At 40.0% G+C, this 23901-nt stretch overlaps 1 protein-coding gene across 2 annotated transcripts in view; it reads left to right on the top strand.

The window, feature by feature from the left end:
* ncanb (neurocan b) overlaps positions 1–12773 on the top strand; it is a 210637-nt gene extending 197864 nt beyond the window's left edge. For both annotated transcript variants that reach the window (XM_059341715.1, XM_059341716.1), the window contains exons 15-16: positions 5256–5438; positions 9306–12773. In XM_059341715.1, the coding sequence (XP_059197698.1) occupies positions 5256–5438; positions 9306–9436 (314 nt within the window). In that variant the 3' untranslated portion in view covers positions 9437–12773. The remainder of the gene's footprint in view (positions 1–5255; positions 5439–9305) is intronic.
* The last annotated feature ends 11128 nt before the right edge of the window (positions 12774–23901 follow it).

Genomic DNA, 23901 nt, shown 5'->3' with positions numbered 1-23901 from the left:
TTCATTCATATTTTATATAGTCTACTGTATGTTCTGATCTGATGCTTTTCTGGGGGAGCTCCAAAAACTGGGCTTTACTTTACTCGGTACTAGCTTTTAATGTCAGCTTAACTAAAATACTTTAAATCAGCTGCTGGAAACTAAACACCTGCTATCTGTAAGCTTTGCATACAGTCATTCTTTATTAAACAGTTTGGATTAGTCTACATACTGTACAATATGATAAGAAAACTCTTTAAAAAAAAAAACTCCTTTCCTTCGTTTTTCTTCTACAAAAGTAAATTATATCTCTCTTCTTTAGCATCCCCTCTTCTTTCCTCTATCTTCAGTCTTTCTACTCCGTCTTATTCGTTTTCCATTGTGTGTGTGTGTGTGTGTGTGTGTTACTCTTTCTCAGCTTTGCTTGCACAAAGTTAGCAACTTCTCTCTCTCTCTGCGGCAATACTGTACAACATTATCAATATTTTTATTTATTTATTAAGATTATTTTTTTTGGTTTTATTGATAGTGATAGAGTGAAAGGGGGTGATAGAGGGGAAGACATGCGGCAAAGGGAGCTCAGGCCGGATTCGAACCCGGCTCCGCCTCAGCAAGGACTCAGGCTACATGGTAAGCGCTCTACCGGTGTGAGCCACTGGGACGCCCCACATCATTAATATTTGATCCATAATTAGTATAAAAAATGGTCATTTCAGCAATAACTGTAGCCACCATTATGAGGCTACTAGAAACCTGGTTTGAACTTTTAAAGTCCACGTGTAATTAGAAATCAACCTACAGCAGGAGAGAGTGTACATTTGTTATACATTCATAGTTTATTAATAATAATAATCTAACCTCATCATGTAAGCAAATAGCGATTGTCTGACAGTTTGTGTGACAGATCTATTATCAGACACTAGGAGTTGTTTAATGTTCAGTCTTTAACAATCAGTGGACACCAAAAACACTCTTGTATTTCACTGGTTTAAGTCGCTGTTTAAAGACTGAAAAGCAGCTTTGGAGTATTTTGAGATGTATATGTTTTAAGAAGAAGAAAAAAAGGTTCCTCTCTCAGTAGCAGCCCCATACGTCCTTCAGGCTTTATTCTGTGACCCATAAAATCACAGCTCCATTTGCTTTTTTCTGAGTTTGGTGACATTTTCTTTTATCCCTACTTCAATACATTCTGACTTTTGCTTGCCCCCGCTGCGAGAAATCATTCAACGGCGTTGTGCTGTAGGTGAGGACTAATGGAAAACTACCTTTTAGCCTTCCATTTGTGTTGAGTGTGTGATCGTCTCAAGTGAGGAGGAAAGTGCTTTTTGCCCCTTCCTTCCACAACACATTAAACTGTAAATGTGGCATTAAACCTTTCATCAGAGTTAATGACATTGCTTTCCCTTATTAAGAATTTAAGAGGTATTAGGACAAGGACGAGGGAATTTAGAGGGTTTGTAAACATTTTTTGATTGCTGATTAAGTCTTGTCACGACTGCCTGGCTGTGAAGTGTGTACATCAAATTCAAGGGTGGAATCAGTGTTACTGGTGTTAATAGAATAGGTACCTTTGATTGGGGCAACATGGACCTTTTTTCACATTCTTTAACCCTTCAAACAATTAGCCAGCTCTCAGAAATGAGCTCAAACTGGGACTGAGAATTGAATTGAATTGAATTGAATTGAATTGTCCGCTTGTTTTTGGATGATGCATGTTTAGTGGATAGTTTTATAATCAATGTGAATTATTTTGTTACAAGCACATACATTACATTGATACCCAGTTTTAAAAGGTGATACATTGATATGATTCATTTTTTATGTGGTTTGATGACAGAGGAGAAGCAGTGGCATTCAATTCACATTTTATGCACACAAGCTCGGATTCAATTTTAGGATCTTATATAGTCGTGGCTCAGAGCTAGCTATTCTTGTACATTGAAGGATCCTAAAGCATAACAAGGAAGTGTCCTTTCATGGTCAGTCTGTCAACACACATCTTACTCCAGTTCTGACAGTGCAGAAGTCTATTCCTGAAATACACACGTACGTAAGTATTACGTTACGTTTGAGTCGACTAGTTGCAAGCTGTGCAGGATCATAAAAAAAGCATTCTGACATGCATACTGAAAATTATCTAAATTACACAAATACAGCATATTTCAATGCATCCTCATGAATGGTTCATATGATATCTGTTCAAATTTGACCTACCTGACCCCTTTAACAGGTACCTTTGTGAAACAGAACAACTTGTTTAAGTTTAGAAAAAAGATCAGGATTTTCACTTTTGATTTTTACGTGGGACATGGACAAAGGCCTCCTTGTTTAAAGTACTGTGTTTGCTTGACCAATCCATCTATCTAGCCTGACCTCCTCCCTAGACGGACTATGTCGCTCTTTATATTACGTCACCTCATTTACCCTTGGCGCCTGTCTTTATTACTACGGCAAAGAGAGGTTGGCACCTGTCGTCAAACATAAACACGGCATTATAGGCCGTACCTCCTTTGTGAATTATAGAGCATTACTTTTTATAGGAATAACTTCAAACAGTGAATGAGAACAGCCTGCATATTTCCAGGGGGAAATATGTGGAGCGAAACTAAAGTTAAATAAACCTTTTTTTCACAGCAGACGCTCAATAAGCAAACACAGGTGGAACTAAAGACTTCATTAATTCCTGCAATGCATTATGATAATGGGTAGAACAGCATCATCTTTGCATATTATTTGCTTTCCCTGTTATGATAAGTCCAAAATGTCTGCTGTGATAAAAACGTTGTATGATTCCACATCATATTTGGAATGATTAAGAAACCAAAATTCTCTGATGCTGGCGAGGCTATGCAAGAGATTCACGTTGGCATGGTTTATTTAGAAGCAGAACCATACGTAAAGTACAAGTTGGCCAGACTTTCCAAACTGTACAAACTGTGTATAATCATCAAACAAACACACTTGCCAAATCCAAAATGTAAAGAAGCTTATTTTCCTTTCAAGATCCCCTTAAATTAGCAGCAGATTCTAGTAGAGAAAATACATGGAAAGAGACATGCAGCTCATGTTCTTCAGCATGTTTTATCAATAGAATAAATGTTCTTACTGGTTTATACAATAAATCAGGTTTAGTGGTTGATAAAGATGAGTGTGAGAAACACTGCAGTGGGAATTATAAGCCACAGAGTTACAAAGCTGCCTGATAAAGCTTCTGATGAAAACTCCTTAGCAGTGCATTGAACTAGTAATAGAGCTTCTCTCACCTCTGCCTATTTGATGGTTTAGCAGCTGTTCACTGTCATGACTAAAAAACATATTGTCAGCTTGGGTAATATATAATCAAAGCTTATTATAGATGTATGAAAATTTAAGGTGGTGACAAAAAAACATACACGTCAGGCTGACATGTCCCTTTGCATTGACCTGCAAAATATCACTCAAGAGACACATACCAATCAGGAAGGGACTCAAAATGACCACAAAGAAACAAAAAAAAACACTACAAAAGAGACACAAATGACCACAAAAAGACACAAATCCACATTAAATGTGACAAAACAACCACAAAGACTCAAAATTACCACAAAGAGGCACCTATTCACTAGCCTGGCTAACGCCAGACTAATTACAAATGAGATTAGTCTGGAAACCAGCCATTCAGAGCCTTTATCGGGCGCTACTAATGTCTATCAAAAGCGTCTGTACGTAGCTCTTAGCCAATCGTATCAGTTATACCAGATGACGTATGTAGAGTGACAGAAAATGATGTTTACATAGCCCATCTCTACTTTGAGACTAAATGCTCAATTCTGCTTCTGCAACGCTTTTCTGCAGCATGTTCTGACTCTGGCTGCTCACAGTCCGGCAGTGTTGAGAGAGTGTTGCTTGCTGCTTTGCTTCTCCAGTTCTCGCTTTCTGCAAGACTATTTAATTTTACGCCTTATTCCCCCTCATGTACTTCAGCCACACATCCACTGATTTTATGGGCAATAGACGAGCTGCTGCGGGTCTCTGGGCGGCTCCGCTGTCCCCCGGCTCGTAGTGAGATCACCGGCGTTACAGCAGTGAGCGGTAGAGAAGCTAGTTGGTAGATTAGGCTTTGGCCAAATCCTGTCGGCAGCAAGGCTAAAACATCCTTTTTGGTGGTGAAACAAGAGTGTAAAGTCAAACGTTGTTTTTCTTTTAAAATCAACTTTCGCTCTAAATTATTTAAAACGGCGTCTACAGCTAAAGAGAGTTTCGCGTCTGCTGCAGCCATGTTGGATGCTTTGTAGAAAACTACAAAACTAGAAGCTTCCGTCTGCCAAGTAGTACGTGTCATTGTCTTGCAGTCACTCCCCATTCGGTGATTGGATCCCTAAAACAGGGCTAAGAAGCGGCCGTGGTTGCCAGACCGCCTGCAGGTTCGAAATGAAATTGAGCCTGCAAGTAGTATGGGTATACCCAGGCTATCTATTCACTACAAAGAAACTAAAACATTTACAAAGAGACTCACAACAACTAATAAAAGGGGTGAAACAAACACAAAGAAACACTGAATGTCCACACAACAACAAACAACTACAAGAAGCAACAAAGCACAGACAAAAAAATATTTACAGAAAGAAAAATACAGGGTGTCACAAAAAGAGGCAAAACAACTATAAAAAGTCTTGCTCCTATCCATGTGTTGGGGCCTTTTGCATATTTGTGTTCAGATCCACATGGTCTCATAATCCACCCATCGGAGCACTATTATGATGAAAGGCTGAACTGCCACTTCGGGAATCTCAGAGTTCCAACACATCCACCTGCTGCCTCCACCAGAGAGACTGGCACCCGCTGACAGGAGAGTTAAAATATCTGTGAAGTTGTTTGAGTGCGTCCCTGAGGCTCGTCCATCCTGTCAGTCTCTGACCAAAGTGTCAGTCCTCTCTCCGTCTCAGTGTGTGTAAACATTTTTCTGATTTTCTGACTCTTTATGTGTCTGAAACACTGTGTTACTTTGACAGCTGCCCACTCACTGGCAGACTTAGACAGACATGCTGTCCTGCAGACACTAAATCCACATTTTGATGTTTGTGCTGAGAGGTGTGTGCCTTAAAATCAGGAGTCAGAACACACGTCCAATGCAGAAACCATTCAAGACATTTAAGTGTTTTAATCACCTACACTGATAAGGTGAATCCAGGTAGAAGTCATTATAATTAGATATCTATTATTCACAAGAGAGGATATAAAAATAAACAAGAGTGTATGATCTGATTAATATTCTGTGTTGTCTCTTGTCCCTACAGTGCTTTGCGGAGCCCCTCCCACTGTGGATAATGCCTTCCTGATTGGTCGGAAGCGTTCCCACTATGACATCCACTCTGTGGTTCGCTACCAGTGCGCCGACGGCTTCCTGCAGCGCCACGTGCCCACTGCTAAGTGTCGTGCCAACGGCAAGTGGGACCGGCCTAAAATCATCTGCATAAAATGTAAGTTTAACACGACAGGATTTTCACGGAGTGGGACAGTGGAGAACAAGACTTAAAGCAGTATTTCCTTTTGTTAGGTCATTCTCAAATTAACATTTGGTTATTTTTAGCACACCGCCATAGGTCCGTAAGACGAACCTTCTGCATTAACTGCCCTCGGGAGCCGCTGTCACCATTCAGGCTCACCATCCGTGCTCTCATTATTAATAATTGCAAGCAAAAAGATTAGTGTGGTTGCAGACTGAGTGAAGTCCCCTGGGCTTACTTAGAACTGGTAGGGTCCCCTTTGAAGTGCTTTATGCTTGAGGTGGCTCTTTTAATTTTTTTTTTAAGCTTTTGAAAACATTTTTTTTGCAACCGGTAGACTGATTATTAAATACAAAGGATGTTTATGTCCTTTACATCGATCCTGTATGTTTGTGCTTGAAGAGAAAATACTCTGACTTCAAAGACAAAGATGGAGCTTTATTAATCCCCAGAGAAGCAATGTGGTAATTATGAAATAAATCTACATTCTCACAGAGACACCTCTTATTTTAGTGCAGTTTAGCATCTGAAGTCAATGATCATAATGACAAGTGCCAAAGTGACCCCCTCTCATATAATTTCCAAGCCCTGCAATACCAGCAGATAAGCAGCAGGAGCCCCCTGACCCAGCTGGTCCTGAGGCTGAGGTCACAAACCTGCACTACAGGCACAGCCCAGGGACAGAGCACTGCACCAATCAGACCCAACCAAATTACAAAACAGCTAAAACAAGACTACATCACCTATTGGCAAACACAAATCAAAACACAGAGCAAAATGCAGTGCTACTTGGATCTGAACCGACAGTACACCACAGCAGATTATCTGAGCACGGTGACGGATCCACAGCTGAGACGAACCTTGACAAAGTACAGACTGAGCGAACACAGCCTGGCTTTGGAAACAGGGAGGCACAGGAAGAGCTGGCTCCCTGCAGAGCAGAGGCTGTGCTGCCAATGCAGCCTGTCAGCCTGAGACAGAACTACACTTCCTCACCAAATGTCAAAAATATAAACTAATTAGAGAAACATATTTCCAAAATATTTGAATCTGTCAAAAAGGTTTTTTAAAATGGTCAGATGAGGAAAAACTGCTGTTCCTCCTCGGGAAAGAGTCACAGAGCTGTAGATTAGCAGCAGTCTATGTTTCTGCCTGTCACACACTGAGAGACACTGAGTGACACACAGCTGTTGTTTGTTTTGTTTTTATTTTGTTTTTATTTATTTATTTATTTTTTCTTCTTCTTTGCTGGGACGGTTAGATTGAATGAATGATAGATTGATTGTAATTCAATGATTGTAAATATTGCTTTCTTTTATTGTTATTAGTTTTTCTTCTCTTTTAAAATGAATGATAGAATCATAATAATTTATTGTAAATATTGCTTTCCTTACTGTCGCTTGCTTTGGCAATATGTACAGTGTTACGTCATGCCAATAAAGCCAATTGAATTGAATTGAATTGATCAGTTGACCTAAGAGTCGACCTGATACAACACTTAGATCGGACCAAGTAATTTGATTGGACAAGAGGAATTTAGTGCCATTAGTGCTGATATAACAACACTTGGACTTTCACTCCATTAAATTTACACCATTAAATGATCATTTTAAGATATAGGTAGACTATCCGCTATAGCCCACATAGTTTGACACTAACATTTGCAGACTCTAAAGAATGTCGCCTATGGATTTATGTTCAGTTTGTCAACAAAGGTAACTTAACGTAACAGCAGCAGCACATGAAAAGTGATGGATCAAAAGCTGTATTGAAGTCTATCAAAATGTATTTCTAATGAAGTTTAGAAATACATCTCAAATTGTTAACAAACATTTGCTAACAGTTGCAGCTAATGTAATAATGTGTCACACTGTAATGTAACTACTGTAAACTGTAGTAACCTTTTTAGGTGGACCATTTATTTCCTTTTCCACTGCTTTTCTGTGGCTGTATGGTCTGCCTGCATTCCTTAATGTCTTGCTTTTTCTGTCCTTCCACATTTACATTTTCTTTTTTTCCCTAAATTACTCCTTTTAACATCAGCTACGGTCATGTACACAGCTTGATTCTCCATTTCAGGCATGTCCAAACTATTTCAGAAAGGGCCATGTGGCTGCATGTTTTCTTCCAACCAAGCAGCACAAATGGGAAGAATCATTTACTGCTCTCAGTCATCAAACAGCTGATCGGTTGAATCAAGTGTGCACTGTAAAAAAGGTGTGTCTAAAACCAAGATAAAAAATTTAATCTGAGGGAAATGATCTTGCTGCATGGACAGATAATTTCACTTGACAAGATTTCTTAAATTAAGATTGTTAAATCTATAAATAAGCATGTTGAACGCTTAAAATAAGAAATTAACTCTTAAAACAAGATAAATTATCTAACACTTCTAAATCTAAAGTTTTTTTTATCTTGGTAAGAAACAAATAATTGAGGTGCACTCTGCTTGGGCCAGTTCAACGCTGCTTGCAGCTTTAATTTATCTTGTTTTAAGAGTTAATCAAGTGAAATTGCAGCAAGATCATTTCCCTCAGATTTAGTGGTTTTATATGTTTTTAGACACACCTTTTTTTTGCAGTGTGGATGCTTCAGTGCAAACCTTCAGATGTGCTTATACAATTACAATATATACTGTGAGCCGCCAGCAGCTTACAGGTCAGTTAGTGCAGTCTCATCAGCCAACACAGACAAATTAGAGCAGAGCAAAAACAAAGCTAACGCTAACACTGTAAGGCAAACAACTTGAGCTTTGAACTGCTTTCAGACTTGGCCAAGTCTCAAAAATATAAACATCAGCATTAAGTCCGTTAAGAGGACCAAGCTGTGAGAGCCAGAAACAACAGAGCAAAGTAACTTCTCTGCTGATCAGATGTTAACTCATCCAAATTACACACGATTCCCCCAAAGCATGTAGACCTATTTCACACAAAGTACTAAACTAGCCTATGGATGTATTTATGTCAGCAGTGTCAAATGAATGATTAAACAACCAAATAAATCATAATCTGTGGTCGCTTATTAAATAATAAATGGTGACTGTGATATACAGGACAACATCTCTTAATTCACACGCCGAATCTCTTTCGAGCCTTAAATTAAACTCTGTTTCCTACAGTGATTTTAAAAGAACTCACTCCAACAGAATAGACAGAATAAACGTCTTTAACATTTCAGCATCATTTTTTCTTCTTCAGAGGAGGAGATGTAAAGGCTTGATATATATATAAATTTCCAACAAACTGTGCCTTGTATTTCATTTCACTCAGCACACAATGTGACAGTAATGATGAAATACTGAAATAATGTCGCTTCTGTTGAAAGTGATAAAAAAAATTATTTTCCTTTCATCTCTTTATCTTTGGACAGAGTTGTTTTTATGGCCCAAAGTTACAGTGCTGTTATCACTCAATGCAGATGACATGTCTTTGTTGGCAAAATCCAGAAAGGGACAGAGCAACCTAATTTGGCAGTACACCCCAGGAACGAGCTTAAACTGAGGCTGTGAGTGGGTGGCTAGCTCGGTGTGCTCTTGCTAAAGGCGCCTAGTCGACTGAAAGTGAGATAAATCAGATTCCCTCAGTGTGGAGGAAACAGCTGAACCTTCAACAGAGATCATGCGGTTTTGACCTTCCTGCTTTTTCATCCCTTTCCCCTCGTCTTCTACCTGCTTTCACCTCCCTCCCACTATCTGCTGAATGCTTCTGATGCCTGTCAGTGATTCATCTCCCGCTTACATCAGTTTTCCACTCTTTCTGACTTGCTTCTTTAATAAATCGCCTGCCCTTTTCTTTTATCTCACTCTCTCTATTTTTCGCTCTGTTTTTCTCGCTCCACCAGCACGACGAGCCCACCGCTACCGGCGCCACCACCACAAGGGCAGGAGGGAGCGCAGGAAGCACAAGAGGCACAGCCACAGAGAGGGAGGGCACCACGGAGGAGAGCTGGGCCACAACCACGCCCACGTCTGAACCAAAAAGAGAAACCCACCCCCCTTTTTTCCTTTTTCTCCTCTGCTACCAACTGCGATTTGCCTGTCTCCCCGTCATCCCTTCCTCTTGCCCTATTTCCCCAAACACGACTTCACACCTTACGGCTCAAAACTGTCCGCCCAAGCCCCCCTCCCCACCCTCCCCTGCACTGCCCTGCCCTTAGCTCCACCCCTGGCTCTCCGAGTCAGCCTGTATCATAGTCAACTCTGAGGCCTGAGAGTGCTGCCAGGGGTCGCCGGGACAATAACGAATCTGTTTGTACTCTTTTTACTTTCTCTCTTTCTCCCTTTTTTTCGTCTTAACTAGTCTGTCTCCGACCTCTCCTCTAACTCGACCCAGTTACTGTCCCTCCAAGCTCAACGATGACCTGAAACATGGGGCTACGCTGACCTGTTTTTGAAAAAAAAAAAAAAAAAAATACCTTTGAGATCCACGCCGAACATTCTTCGGAGAGAAGTGGTTTAGTACAAACTATAAATAGGGACGATATCACTGAAAATCAGACGAGTCAAGGAAGACATCCATGTTGTTGACTTTGAGCCTTTTGTCTGTTGAACACATTATTTTTTACAAATACTCAGTGTTTATTTCCTGACTCTGCTGCTTTTGATTTGCTCTTTGTAAGACATTGTACTTGACTTAAGGCGACTTATTCTGAAGCAGATATGATTGATTTTCTTTGAATCAGAGGCAGTTGTAATTGAATTATTTGATTGTTAGCGTTGTATCTTCTTGTCAGTGTGAGACAGTTACTTTAGATCAGATGCTGAAACCCCCAGAGGAAAATGGAAAAACACATTGCATCTCAATTCAGTTCCGTCAGATCACATTACAGATCAGTCACTTGTCAGAAGTGTCGAAGCTTCTTGTTGTTCAGACGTCCATCCGCCTCATTTTAAAGGGTTAATTTGAACCTTTGATGTCAGTTTGTCTCAACTCAGCTCAGCAATCCCTCGTTTGCTTTGCCTCTTCTTCTCGTTATTGTCGCTGTAAGAATGTGTGCTGTGCTTAATGAAGATGATGCAGCATGGTGAAGTTACTCATCAACAGGGTTCTTGCTTTGGTCTGATGAGGAGAAATGATGCTGTCAGCCCAGCGGGACAGATACAGAGAGAGATGGAGCGCTAGCCCCTTCATATGTCACAGCAAAAACACAATAGTCCATGTGTAGAGATTAGATGCACAAAGAACATCTATGTCATTAAAAACATTCAGCATTTTGAAACTTTTTCCTTAAACAAAAATGGTTCTGCAATTGGGGTGCAATAATCCATGCTTGTTTTTAGCGCATTTTAGTGTGTTTTCTAGGTGTCATTAAACTGAAACAGGACAGAATAAAAGTATTCTTGAAGTAAACAACAGCTTTGGTGTTTTGTTTCACCACCCAAAACGACCTTTATGATGAATAATATTCAATAATGTCAGACTTCTCCCCTTAGCAAAGATGGAAGCAATATATTTATTTTAATAACCACATAACCAAAACATTTTTTATGGATTGAACTGACAAATTCCCAACTTTGTTGTTCACATATAAGGACATTTGTTCTTAATCTCTACAAACAGAATGTTTAGATTTGCTAATCAGACTGTATATAACTGTAAATTGGATTGAAGATGCTCAGTCGTCATCAGACTGATTCAGACAGCATTAATTGATTTTGTTTGGCCACTTTTTACTCCCCTACATTGACATTTTCTAACTTGGTATAGCCCTTATGGCTAACAAATTAGCCAAAAGGTGCCTATTAACAAACCTGGTCTCACAGGAATCCGTGGAATAGCCACGGAATCACTCAAATTTCCGTGAAACTGACACGGATTTTGCTACAATGCAAGTTAATCACAGTCATGGCTATTCCATGGATATTTTTTCTGATTGGTTTGTGTCCAAGTCACGTGACTTTCAAGGTTCCGGCGGTCAGACAAAATCAATATTATGACTTAGTTTCTGCATAAAAATGGATTTTGGTCACATTTCTAGCGAGAAATATATGTTTTATTTTCTAAATATTCACTCAGTGAATGTACATAATCACTTTGTATGTTGGAATAGCCACGGGATATGACATTATACGTCATTCATTTGCAGTGTAGCGAAATCCGTGTCAGTTTCACGGAAATTTGAGTGATTCCGTGGCTATTCCACAGATTTTGAGTTAAGCAAATCCGTGGCTATTTCACGGATTTCTGTGAGACCATGTTGCTATTAACACATTCAGCAGATATGGAGTTAAATATGAGTCCCTTTAGCAGCTGAATGCTGCACCATGTGCACCAGCTATTTGCTAATTGTGTTTCCTGTTTGGTGCTGGGCAGGTGGCGCACATTCAGTTCATTACAATTTATTTAGCTAAAAGCAACTTCGTGCTTTGGCTGGAAACAGCGCTGATGAGAGCCATGATTTAAAACATTAAAGTTAGGGACTGTAAACCCAAAACATTAAGGTGAAAGAGCCCATTTCGCTGCTTGAAGCTGAGAGGAGCTGCAGTTTGGTTATCTGTGGATTTTAGTTGCTATTAGCATCACCTAAAATACAAATTGTTATTTTATTCATTGTTAAAATAACAACATTTACAGCGCTTTGTGGATAGAACCAGCCCTCTGAAGCAGGAGTTAGGGGAAAAAAACTGAAGTGAAAACTATCAGAGTAATATTGATGACCTGAGAGCTGTGTGCACAGGGTATGAGGATGAATATAAGGCAGAAGACACAGATCTCTCTCATCTCACTGTGTTTGTGTGCTGCATGTGTGTATGCGTGTTTATGATTGAGGATGTTGACAGTGGCTGAAGTCCCAGAGGATGATGACAGAGAGGGTCAGCAGAGATTAAGGCTTCCCATTTCTGGGCCAGCCGAGTCTCGTAGATGCTCACACCTGTGCTCGCTCCCTCCACGTGTCCTGCTTTAAAGAGGGGATTGAGACGGATAGAACAAGCGATTTGCTCTCTTTTCCTCCCCTTTTACTGGCAGGTTAAATTGGTGTTTTTTAAAGCCAGCACTTGAGGTTGGAGCTTCTGGGATTATGTCCCAGCTCCCTCATCCTTTATGTTTCTCCCTCTTGTTCTTGCTTTTCCCTTCACTTCCTCTCATTTTAGTGCTTTTTCATTTATCTTCCTCACTCGACATCCTTTTCACCGTCAATGTCTTTATACAATAGGAAACAGTGAAGGACAAAAATTGAATTTAACCAGCTCATGAAAGCGTACGCTCCTGTTTTTAAGCAGCCTTTCTCGTATCTTATACAAGACGAACATTATAGTGGGATCAGGGTCATGTCGAGCCACATAAGGTAAGAAAATCCATCCTGTGCACATTAATTCTCTGCCTTTGTTTGTCTCTTTTCACCTTGGCAATGACAACACTCCCCCACACAGAGAAGAAAAGTGAACCTCAACCTCTCTATCAGTTTAATTAATCTACTGCATGCCTAATTAACAAGTTGCATTATCTGCAGAACGGCTGGGCTGTGATGACAAGGAAAGGGTTAGGGTGACGGACAGCCAGTGGTAGGTTTAGTGTGACGGACAGGAGGCTCAGAGAACTGTCGCAGCCATCAAACCCCGGGCACTTCTTATGTGTCAGTTGCCTTTTTTTCCCTCTCTGTCCAGGAAAATAGATTGAGCGTGGGTGGTTGAATAAAAGGGCAGACAGAAGCCCCTCTCACAGTCATTCTGATCACAGTTGATACCCGGAGACGGTCTAATTCTATGTAAAGGTCCAGCTGTGTGACGGGAGTTGAAAACTTTCTTTAAAAAATGATGTGAAGTGAGAAAGTGAATTTGGGCTGGAGAACAGAGCATGACGAGATGAGATTGGACAAAGTGAATTAATTCAGACAATTAATAAGTTAAATTACATTTGAATTAATCAGTCCATGTTTAGCCTAGAAAAAAATACTCAGTTGAATTGAAGTTTAATCTGCTTTTCTGATTTGACGAGCGTGTCGATGTTACCTTGAACCCTATGTTCCCTCAGTCCTATGCTCCCACAGCCCAAGTTCCTTCGAATCCTATGCATGCCTCTCAAGTATTCCGTTTTGGCCGGGAAAGTCCCGTATTTTAACCAGGCGGGGGGAGTAAAAAAAAAAAAAAGACATTCCCAGTCTGATCTGTCACCTGCAGTAGCTACCACAGGTACTGTAGGTGGCAGTTGTCAAGAGGTTAGTGTGTGACGTCAGATGAGTGACAAGCATAGACTGTATAACTATTAAACATGGTATGTCTCCGGTGGCACACCAGGTAGAGCATATATAAATAGAGGCTCAGTCCTTGTGAGCAGGTGGCCTGGGTTCAAAACTGGTTTGGAGCATTTTCCCTCTGTCTTCCCCTTTCACTCTGAAAATTTCTCTATCAATAAAAGCTATAAATATTAAATAAATAAATAATGGACATAGTCAGCGTGACGTCACCCATAGGGTTCTGACTAACTAATTAATCCAGGTGTGTCTGATTATTGTTGCTGTGACAACTGAGGTCAGACACACCTGGATTAATCAGTTTGTCCAATAATGGCATACAGGAAACAAAGGAGCTGGCTGAAGATCAGGAAGTAGTCCAGCTGTGCATAAAGCCAAATGTACTTTATAAGTGGTTGAAAAGTGGTGATTTTAGCTTTCTTGTACACCTGTTTTAAAATGTAAGGGGTACTGGAGCTTGGTTGAGGTGGTGGGACTGCTTGCAACAGGCGCCGGAAAATTTCCCTAATTTTCGAATCCAAAACTTGACAGGTATGATCCTATGTTCCCTCAGTCCTATTTTGCATCAGCTCCATGTTCCCATACCCCTATGTCCTAGTGAAGTCCATGTTCTCTCAGTCCCTTGTTACTAGTCAAGTCAAGTCAATTATATTTATATAGCCCAAAATCACAAATCACAGATTTGCTTTAAAGCCCCATGTTCCCTCAGTGCTATTTTCCATCAGCCCCATGTTTCCTCAAAGCCTTTATCCCCTTGAAGCCTAAGTTCGCTCTGCCCTCTGTTCGCTCCAAGTTTGGGAAGTTTGACTTGTAATGCCAAACGGTCCAAAATAAATAGCCCCCTGGACTGTGTGTTTCTGTGTGTGTTGTCTGTAAGGGGACAGCTTGCTTTGATGATCCTCTGGGACTGCTACATTTTCAACCTTCTCCTACTCTTATTTGAAGGTTACACTCTCACATAAAACTGTTAGCATTGAATCCATGCAAAAAAAAAAAAAAAAAAAAACATTTTCACTCAAAAACACATTGACCCTCATCCTCAGAAGTGTCTGTCTGTCTTTTGGCTTTTGACTCCCCCTTTTCATGTCCCCAGCTCACTCCTCTCTCTCGTCCCCCTCGCTGGTCTTTCTCATGGAAGCCCTGAGGGCAGGCACATAGACAGATACGAAGCCTTATAATTGTGAGTCTTAATTGTGAAGATGAGTGATTTAACAGAGTTTGCTGCCAGCTGTCTCTTGGCTCAACAGCCTGAGGGCAGAGCAGCAGGCAAACCACTGAACGTCTTCAGAGCCAGCAGGCCTCTTCTCAGACTCCACCACATCCAAACTGACAAGTCATTCCCCTCACTCACAGCTTAGGTCCCCAGCAGAGATAAGTGTACATCTCTGGTACAGTACCGGCAAAAGCACAGGTAGTTGAAATTAGTTGTACATGTTGTGAAAGTTTGTAATTGAAACAGTGTGCCAGAAGTGATACAAACAAGCCAGAGGAAATTTACTTTGCGTGTGCTTGTTTTTCAAATGCAGCAGCAGGTGGTTGCAGCAATATAGCAATAAAGACATAACAACAAATAATAAACATTGTCAAGGTGAGAGGAAAAAAACATTTAAGGCAATTATATAACTCTGACCTCATATCCAAGTATGGAATTAAATTTAACAGCACAACAAGAGCAAGATAATTAGACCTCATCAGAGTGAAAACAAGAACCTTCGAGGCATATAAATAATTAGAGACATCATAAGTCAGGCATTTGATATTAGAAAACAAGAGTAACAAAACAAGTTCATTCATTTCACCCCCTTAGTTGCTGTTGCTATGGCTATCAAACATCCCTTTTTCCTCGGCTCATATTCAGCTTGATAATGGTGGAAGACCATGAAGTAGTATCCATTGAAACAATGAGTTTCAGGCAGAGGCGGGGGTTTCTGGGTTGTTATCACAAAACATTTCATGTTATTCCTTAATGAGGACTCCTGAAAAGAGTTTACATGTAAATCATGTTCACAAAGCTGCTGAGAGCAACTTTTACTAAGGAATTGGGAGACTTTGGGGCTGTTTTTTGTCTCTGTTAGTGACTTTATGATAGAAATACTGTTGGAGGTAATAATAAAATAAATATGATGAAATAAAATGTAGGTTAAGTGTCACTGATTTAACATGAAACAAAGTGATACAGGCTACTGACTGACTTGTCAAGTATGTGTGCAGGTAATTGTCAGCCTCTAGCATGTCTGGCAGCTCATTAACAATTAGCAGTTAAAGAAGCCTCCTAATTATCAGACTGCAACAACCATTGCTGATAATGAGGTGCAAACAAAGAATCAACAGCTTCGACTTGTTGCATGAAAGGAAGGACATATTCAAAGGTGGAGATCTCTGGAGTTATTGGGTTGCTTTTGTGACTGCATGCTTGACTAGCTCCACTATGATCATAATTCACTTATCATTAGGGCGATATCTTTAAAAAAGCTTTGTATCATTTATATCAAGGTTTCTAGAATTTTGATGTGAACTTCCAGGCAGATTGCCAGTATTGGACATTTTCACAGGTTTAGGAGCTGGCTTTAATACTAAGGCTACGTTTACATGATGACGGTCTGAACAGACGCTGAAAAGACGCAAAAGTGGCCTCGCATCTTCACTTTTTATTCCGCGTTTTTGGGAGGAAATCTGCGTGCATACAGTGACGCAAAAGTGTGTGGAATTGGATTGGGTATGCACGCCAGGCAGCATCACTTAAAGCGATAAGAGCATTTTGTTTGACCACATGTTTGTTTATTTCCCTGTACTGGACCATGTATGTGACGTAACCGCGTACGTGACGTGAGCAGATCTGAGCAGAGTTTTGTGTCTTGACAGTGTAGACAGACACGCTATGGTGGAGCGGATTACAGTTTCACACTCTGGAGGGTGGTTTCAGAATTTTGCGTTTTTAAGCCCCAAAAACGCCGTCACTGTCTAAACGAAAGGCACTTCAGATCAAATATTTTGTCGTTTTTACCCGCAAGTGTCCTCGTGTAAACGGGGCCTAAGACCCTTTGTGAAATACTATTAGAGCAAAAATTAGAGTTTTAAAATTCTAAAATTAGGACTGACACACTGGCTCTCTCTCTTTTTTGAGCACTTTTCACACAAATCAGTTTTTGTGAATACAAACCATGATTCCTATTTCATTCTAACATGACCCTGTTTGGTTCTTTTGCTTACATCCTTGAAAAGCAATACAAAGGATAGATTTTATTCATTATTATTCACATTTAAACAGTATGTTTCACTTTTAACATTACAAAAAGCAGTATAGTAAGAGTATTATTGTGTTTGCTCGTGTAAACTCGCATCAGGACGGAGCAGACAAGCAAACATTCCTTACTTGAGAAGACACACCATATTTATTGTCATTGGCAGTTCTGTGTGGGAGCATGCATGCTTGCGTGTGGGCTCAACAGTGTGAAAGAAAACTGAGAATCTGTTTCCTGCATGTACTGTAACAACTGAGCGTAACTGTAAGCCTAATGCGTATAAACGCAGCGTTCGCCAGCAGTGACAACCTGATAAGAGCAGGAGTGGCTGTTGTCCTCAGTTGCACACAGACAGACTATTGATTTGACGATTAGGCTGTCTGCCTTGGGTTCCTATTTTACCTGTCGATTGCATTGACGGCGACTGACCGCTAGCTCACGGCTGTTCAATTTGCATCATTATCCTCTTCTCATCAGACCTTTCAAAAGTCTTTTCCAGCTGCTGCATCGCTTCTTCAGGTGCACCCCTAGTGGTATCTGAATGGCAGTGTCTCTGTCTGATGTTGAGTTGAGACAATTTATCATCGTAGAGAAACATTCTGTTGGGATGGGTGAATGGAAAGATGTTCCAGTGAGAGAATGAGAAATAAAAGAGACAAACGCGAAGCAGAAATCACTGACAAACACTTTCTCCTCTGTGATGTAAATACTCTTCTCTTTTCCTTTTTTTTATCCATTTAGACTCTGGGTGTGTTTGTTGCTTAGCCTCTCTGGACCATGTTCATACAGCAAGTGGATCCAAAAACCCATCTCCCTCTTTCAGTTTTCCCCCTCCTACTTACACACACAGCTGTTTTAAACTGCTGCATCAGAAAAACAGAGACGCTCCGGTTAACACACACTGCAGGAGAGTCAGCAGCGATGTGATACTTTACCCTGCAGTGAAATATCACTTCTGTGGCTCTGTTCCCCGCACAACACTTCAGTCTGCAGCTCCCAGTGCGTTCATGCCCACTGTGAACGCAGACACAATATAACTGCAGCTGAACCCCTCTGCAGCTGTGTGAACGTGGTCCACGAGTATTTATCCATATTTATTGATGTATGTTCTTATGAATTCCAGTCCTGTCATTGTATTATATTCTTTACAAGACAAATGATCATTAAAGGAAACCCTTGTTTGGATCCGTTATCTGTCTTTGTTGGAGTAATTTTTTGATGTGGTTCTTTAGTTTATTTAAAGATATGTGTAGAATTTTGTATCTGATTAAACCTTACTTTAAATGGTGGCATATGTTTGTTGTTTTTTGGTATAATACTAAGACATCATGGGGAGCATGCATTGCTTATTGCCACGGTGACTTTTTATAGAGGGCCCCAAAGTTAGAAATTATAATAGTAACTTTTTTGTAAGCACTTAATCCTTAGAAGTCTAAGCATTCACATTAACCCTTTGGAGTGTGGGGCTCTTTTGTCGGTTTTGGACTCCTTTTCATTTTGCCTGTATAAACCACTTAAACCACACAATCTTTACCATTACGTGTTGGTATCATTGTTTTCAAAACAACCTCACCTATATGACCACAAAAAATTACAAAAAACAAACATGAAACACCAAAAACACAAAGAAATTACAAAGAAAATACAAAAAACAGTAAACACAAAAGATTGCATTACAGATGCTAAATGCACAAAGCTAAATTAGAAAAATCTGTGCAAAAAAAGTAAAATCATGTTACTACACTTGGTTGCGGTTTGCTAAAAAAGGGTTAATGCATTAAATTGGACATGGAAACTTCTGGAAAAGCCAAAACATTAGAGAAAAGCTGACAGCAAGTCTTGTTGCTGCTTCGTTTTTACATTGTGACGTCATGAAGAAGTCGTGCTCCGGTGCTTTCGTGGACTCCAGAGGGTTAACATAGCTACAAAAAGTTTTAACAAGGACATTGGAGACAGTAATTAAAATATCAAATGAAACATAAAACCTGAAAATGCACATAATATAATATTGTCCAGGAGATGTTAATGATGTTAAGTCTTCAAGATCCACTCCACTCAAAAATGTGTTTTTATTTGAAAAAGCACAAATAATGTGGGGGGAAAAAAATCTGTCCAAAGTTGCTTGTCATTCTCCACACAGTTTTCATGAACGGGGAAGTAAGCTAAAGAAAGATCTGAATACAGTTCATCTCTATTCTCTACAATCTGAGATGCAAACATACATGCAAGATATATTGGGTACGTCACAACTTTGAAAGCCAATTGCTGTCTAATAACTGTCAAAAGCTGAAAAAAAAAGCTGAAATCTCCAGAGAAGATCGTGTCTGTCAGTACAGAGAGTGAAAACACTCCGTCGCAAATACTATTGTATGTTTCAGAACCAGTAACACTGTGTCAGCCACTGGTCAGGATTGGTACAGCCTAAATAAATGAAATAATTAGTGAGCTTTGGAAACGCCATTGTTACCTTTCAGACAGCCAGCCTGGGTTTATCTTCATATTGAATTCAAAGACATCATTTTCATACTGAACTCTGGACTTTTACATTTTGTACCCTTGAACAATCGTATTCAAAGCTGCAGCTGTCCTGACAGAGGATGACTCTTTATGCTGCCCTCAGTCCTAAAAGAAACCTTGAAAGTTTTCAAACCTATTCAAAAAACGGACCCAAACTTACCTCCAAACCTGAGGAAATTAGAATTCCTACCATTTAAAATGCTTAAGTGCTGAAAAAGAAACACGAGCCAAGGGAACCAGGCCCACACATCTATTTGTGTAGAATGATCGTTTTGACCGTATTGTTAAGAATTTATTACTCATTTCTGAAAATGCAGTTTTCTCTCTGCTGATCAAAAGTGTCCTCCCTCCTCCATCATTGTGTTCCTCAGCACATGGGAGATTCAGTTTTTGCTCTAAGCTGCTGATTCTTTTGCCAGAGAACAATCTCCACCTCTTTGACCTTCATGTGTTGAGGAGTTGCATTTCCAAATCTCTTTGGATTAAGTAAAACATTTCTCCACAGCCAAGATATCAATAACACCAATAACATTTTGCTCCTTTATATTTCAAAGTGCTGCATTAGACTTTAAGCAACAGAGGAGGTCGCCAAGGGCCAATCCCTGAGTGAAGAAGAGTAGGAGGCAGAGAGGGAAGAGAAGGAGGAGACAGAATATGTGAGAGGGATCAAAGGTAAGGGGAAGGAGGGAAGAGGGCAAAAGGGGAAGACTAAAGAAAGAGAGAGAATATGTTTTGGCAGCAAACGGTTTGTGAATATGCCTAGTGTTGTACTGTCTCACCTCAGAGACCTTCACTTCACCTGAGCTTCCTCTGACGGGCAGAATATTATATAGTATAATAGTCCTCGCTTATCAATGGATGGTTTCATTGCCTCACAGTACTGTCTCCTGTAAAAACACAAGCTCCTCTCTGTGTCTCTCCCTGCCTCGCTCTTCCTCTCTTCCCTCTCATCTCCTTTGATATGTGACTCACTCATTTCATTATTATTCTGAAACACCGGAAGAAACCACACTGCCGGGTTCTGTTTTTCCGTCGACAATCAATCACACTGAATATAGCATCTCTTTTACATCCTCTTCCTCTGTTCTGGCTGGCTGAGTGATGTTTTCGCTCAGCTCGCTGAGTTCCAAGGACAGAGCTCATTAAGGCTGCTTACCGGGGAGCTTCTCTTAAATACGCATCTGAAAGTGACCTTCAGCTCTCCTCTGTTGCTGTGCAGAAGTTACAGATTGGTTGCAATCACTTGGGAGCTGAACTCCAAACAATCAGGGACATTATGTCATGAAGCTGGAAGTGTTTGGCTCCATGGCATGTCGACTTTATGTAGCAGGGAAAGAAGAGTGCTGGTGCTATAGCACTGCTAACGTTAGCCACACTCGGCAAACACACAAACAATGTGATTGACGGTTTAAAATGGAATTTTTCTTTTGTTTAAAAAAAGATGTGCTCATTTTGGTCAATTGTTTTGCTTAATTTCATTTTTTTACTTTTAGACTAGTTGACTAGAATTTAAAATTTTTCTACTGCAGGTGTGTGTAGACTTACGTCGCAAAAAATTCATATTCCGTAGAGAAAAGTAATAGCACCCTGATCCCGATCCAACCACATTTTGATATATAATTTGTAGTAGTAGTAGTAGTGGGACGCAATTGTGTCCGGAAGAGGAGGAAGAAAAAATCCACAGTATAACAATAGTGCTCGGGGCTTCGCACACCTGGGAGAGCGCTTACCATACAGGCATTGTCCTTGTAAGCGGGCGGCCCAGGTTCGAATCCGACTTGGAGTCCTTTCCCGCATGTCTTCCCCTCTGTCTCCCCCTTCACTCTGTCTCTATCAATTATGCCTAAAAATGGCAAAAAAAAATAATTCACATTTTACAGTGCAGGGACCAGCATGCAGCTGCATGAGGAGGGATGTCACCCCCCTTGTTAACAGGCCACCCCCGCTTTCCATGCCATTTTTATTTGTTCCTGTTAGTCACTTTAGATAAAAGCGTCTGCTAAATGACTTAATGTAAAATGTAAATGTAGTCAGAGTGCAGGACAGAGGGGTTGTGTAGTTGAATACAGTGTGCCTGACTCATTGATCCTTTATCTGACTGAGGTTTCTATAGGTTAGAATCTATGGCCCTGACCACTGCTCGGAAATATCTGCAGTGTATCTGGCCACAACAAATATTACATAAGCTTTGAGCTGAGGGCTGCAACTTTACTGCAGGTGAGAGCATGGCGGTCAAAGAATAAGTTACAGGTCTTCAGCGCTAACCACAAGGAATGAGACAACAAGCGTGGTTGAAAGCAGCTCGCTTGCTGCACAGTCCCAGATCCATGTTGGTCAGGCTCACACACTTTTTTATAATAAGCAATGTACATGCAAACAGCAAAAATTGTCTTGGCTAATTTTAGCATTTATCTTAGCATGGGTGGACCTTCACTTAGCAACATGACTCAGTTAGAAGGTTGACTGCACTGTTTAGGAAATATTTCAAATTTCAGAAAGGTTTTATATTAATTGATATTTCACTATGACAGGATGGACATGTTAAGCTTGACAACATTCAGCTACACACGTGATGAAAATTAAAAAATAAAAGCGTAAATACTGATTCTGCAACTCGCCACTGTTTCAGCCTACATTGAAGAAAGACAAATTTAATTCAAATTTCTTAAAAGGGCAGTTTCCCCATAAGAACAGGGTGGACTGCATCTTCAGGTTCATGTGAAAAATGTTTGATATGATTATGAAAATAGAATATATCAAAATGACTGTTTCCACTGACCAAACCCAGCCAGCAGACAATAACGTGGCAATCATAAAATCAATGAGTCAAAAGTGGAGTGAACTATGCTTTATTTTACTAACAAAAGAAAGACACACTTACTGGGGATTTCCACCGGGCGCGTTACAGCAGCGTCACGGCAGCTTAGCGAGCCGGTCGTATACAGGCGAGATCACGCGATAATCCTGACCATACGGGAGACCGCGAGATCCCTTGATAAACTCTAAACTCTATTTATACAGTCTATGGATAAACTGTGTGTATAAAGTAAACAACAACAACAACCAACAGCTTACTTTGCTTCTCTGACGTGAAAGATCTGTTGATCTGACCATCTATCCTTATAAAAACAATATGTTATGACATAAATGATTGTATGATGTTCCACTTCAACAATCAGTCTCTTGTCGTCCGTGTCGCCGATCCTCTGAGATCCTTTAATTGATTGATTGCTGATCTGGTGCCCCGGTCATAACAACGTTGATGTGAAGTAGTTTTAGGCTGCATGAACTGTGTATTGTGTTTTATTTTGAAAGGGGGCGGAAGTGTTTTACGTTGATTCTGAGTCCGACTTCCTGTCTGGTGCGATCTGCTCTGTTGAGATTTACGCGGTTTGGCAGCGTCTCACGGAAAAAATGGAAGTCCAATGCTAATGCTCGCGTAGAGACGCTGCTGAGACGTTGCTGTAACGAACGTGGCGCTGACGTGACGCTGCCGTAACGCGCCCGGTGGAAATCAGGCTTAAGCTGGGGAGGATGGAACACGTGATTGTGCCAAAAGAAAGTTGAAACAAATATAACAAAAGAAGGCCTATCTAAACTACCTGTGAGGAAAACAAACAAACAAAAGGCCTAACCCCAAGGAATGAGACAACAAGAGTGGTTGAAAGCAGTGACCCCTTGGTCACAAAACAGTTAAGGTACTGAGTACTTCGTCCAGCACTTGTTGTATGTCAGCAGGCTAAAATTGGCTTAGTTTGTAAAGAACGTAACTTCTATGTATATATGTATGACACAACCAAGGTTATAATAGTTTTGGATTTTTCTTTAGTTTTAGTTTTAATTTCATTGTCAATTTTTGTTTTCAAATTCAGTTAGTTTTAATTAGCTTTTAGAGTGAGTTTGCTAGTTTTAATTAGTTTTAATTTTTTGAAAATGCTTAGTTTTAGTTTAGTTTTTATTAGTTTTAGTATTAGTTTTATTTTTTTTGGAACAGGGTATTTTTTTGGGTGTAAGGTTAAAAAAAGTCACAATAAATGTTGCCTTTATTTTCTTTTATTATCCATCTCAGCCCCAATAAGTTTATTAAGTCATAAAACCAGATAGATGAAATAGATTTCATATCAACCAAAAAGGTTTACGTATGAAAATAGTTGACAAAGATGAAAACGAAGGACATTTTCACTATAATTTTAGTTAGTTTTAGTAAGTTTTGTAACCACAAAATACAGTTTCAGTTAGTTATCTTTTTTTTTTTTAAACTCTCGTTTTTGTTTTTATTTTAGTTAACGAAAATGTTTGTTCACTTCTAGTTTTCATTATTTCGTTAGTTTTTGTTAATTATAATAACCTTGGACACAACAAATAACAGTTGTTTCAGCTCACAACAAATAGTCATCATATGTTTTATCTGTGACATCATAATTAGCAAAGTAACTGATAAATTGACTTAATTTATTCCCACTGCTGTTGAGAGATATGTACTAAAA

Source organism: Centropristis striata, chromosome 9 (assembly GCF_030273125.1).
Source record: "Centropristis striata isolate RG_2023a ecotype Rhode Island chromosome 9, C.striata_1.0, whole genome shotgun sequence".
Lineage (NCBI taxonomy): Eukaryota > Metazoa > Chordata > Actinopteri > Perciformes > Serranidae > Centropristis > Centropristis striata.
This window is presented reverse-complemented; position numbering and strand designations above follow the sequence as displayed.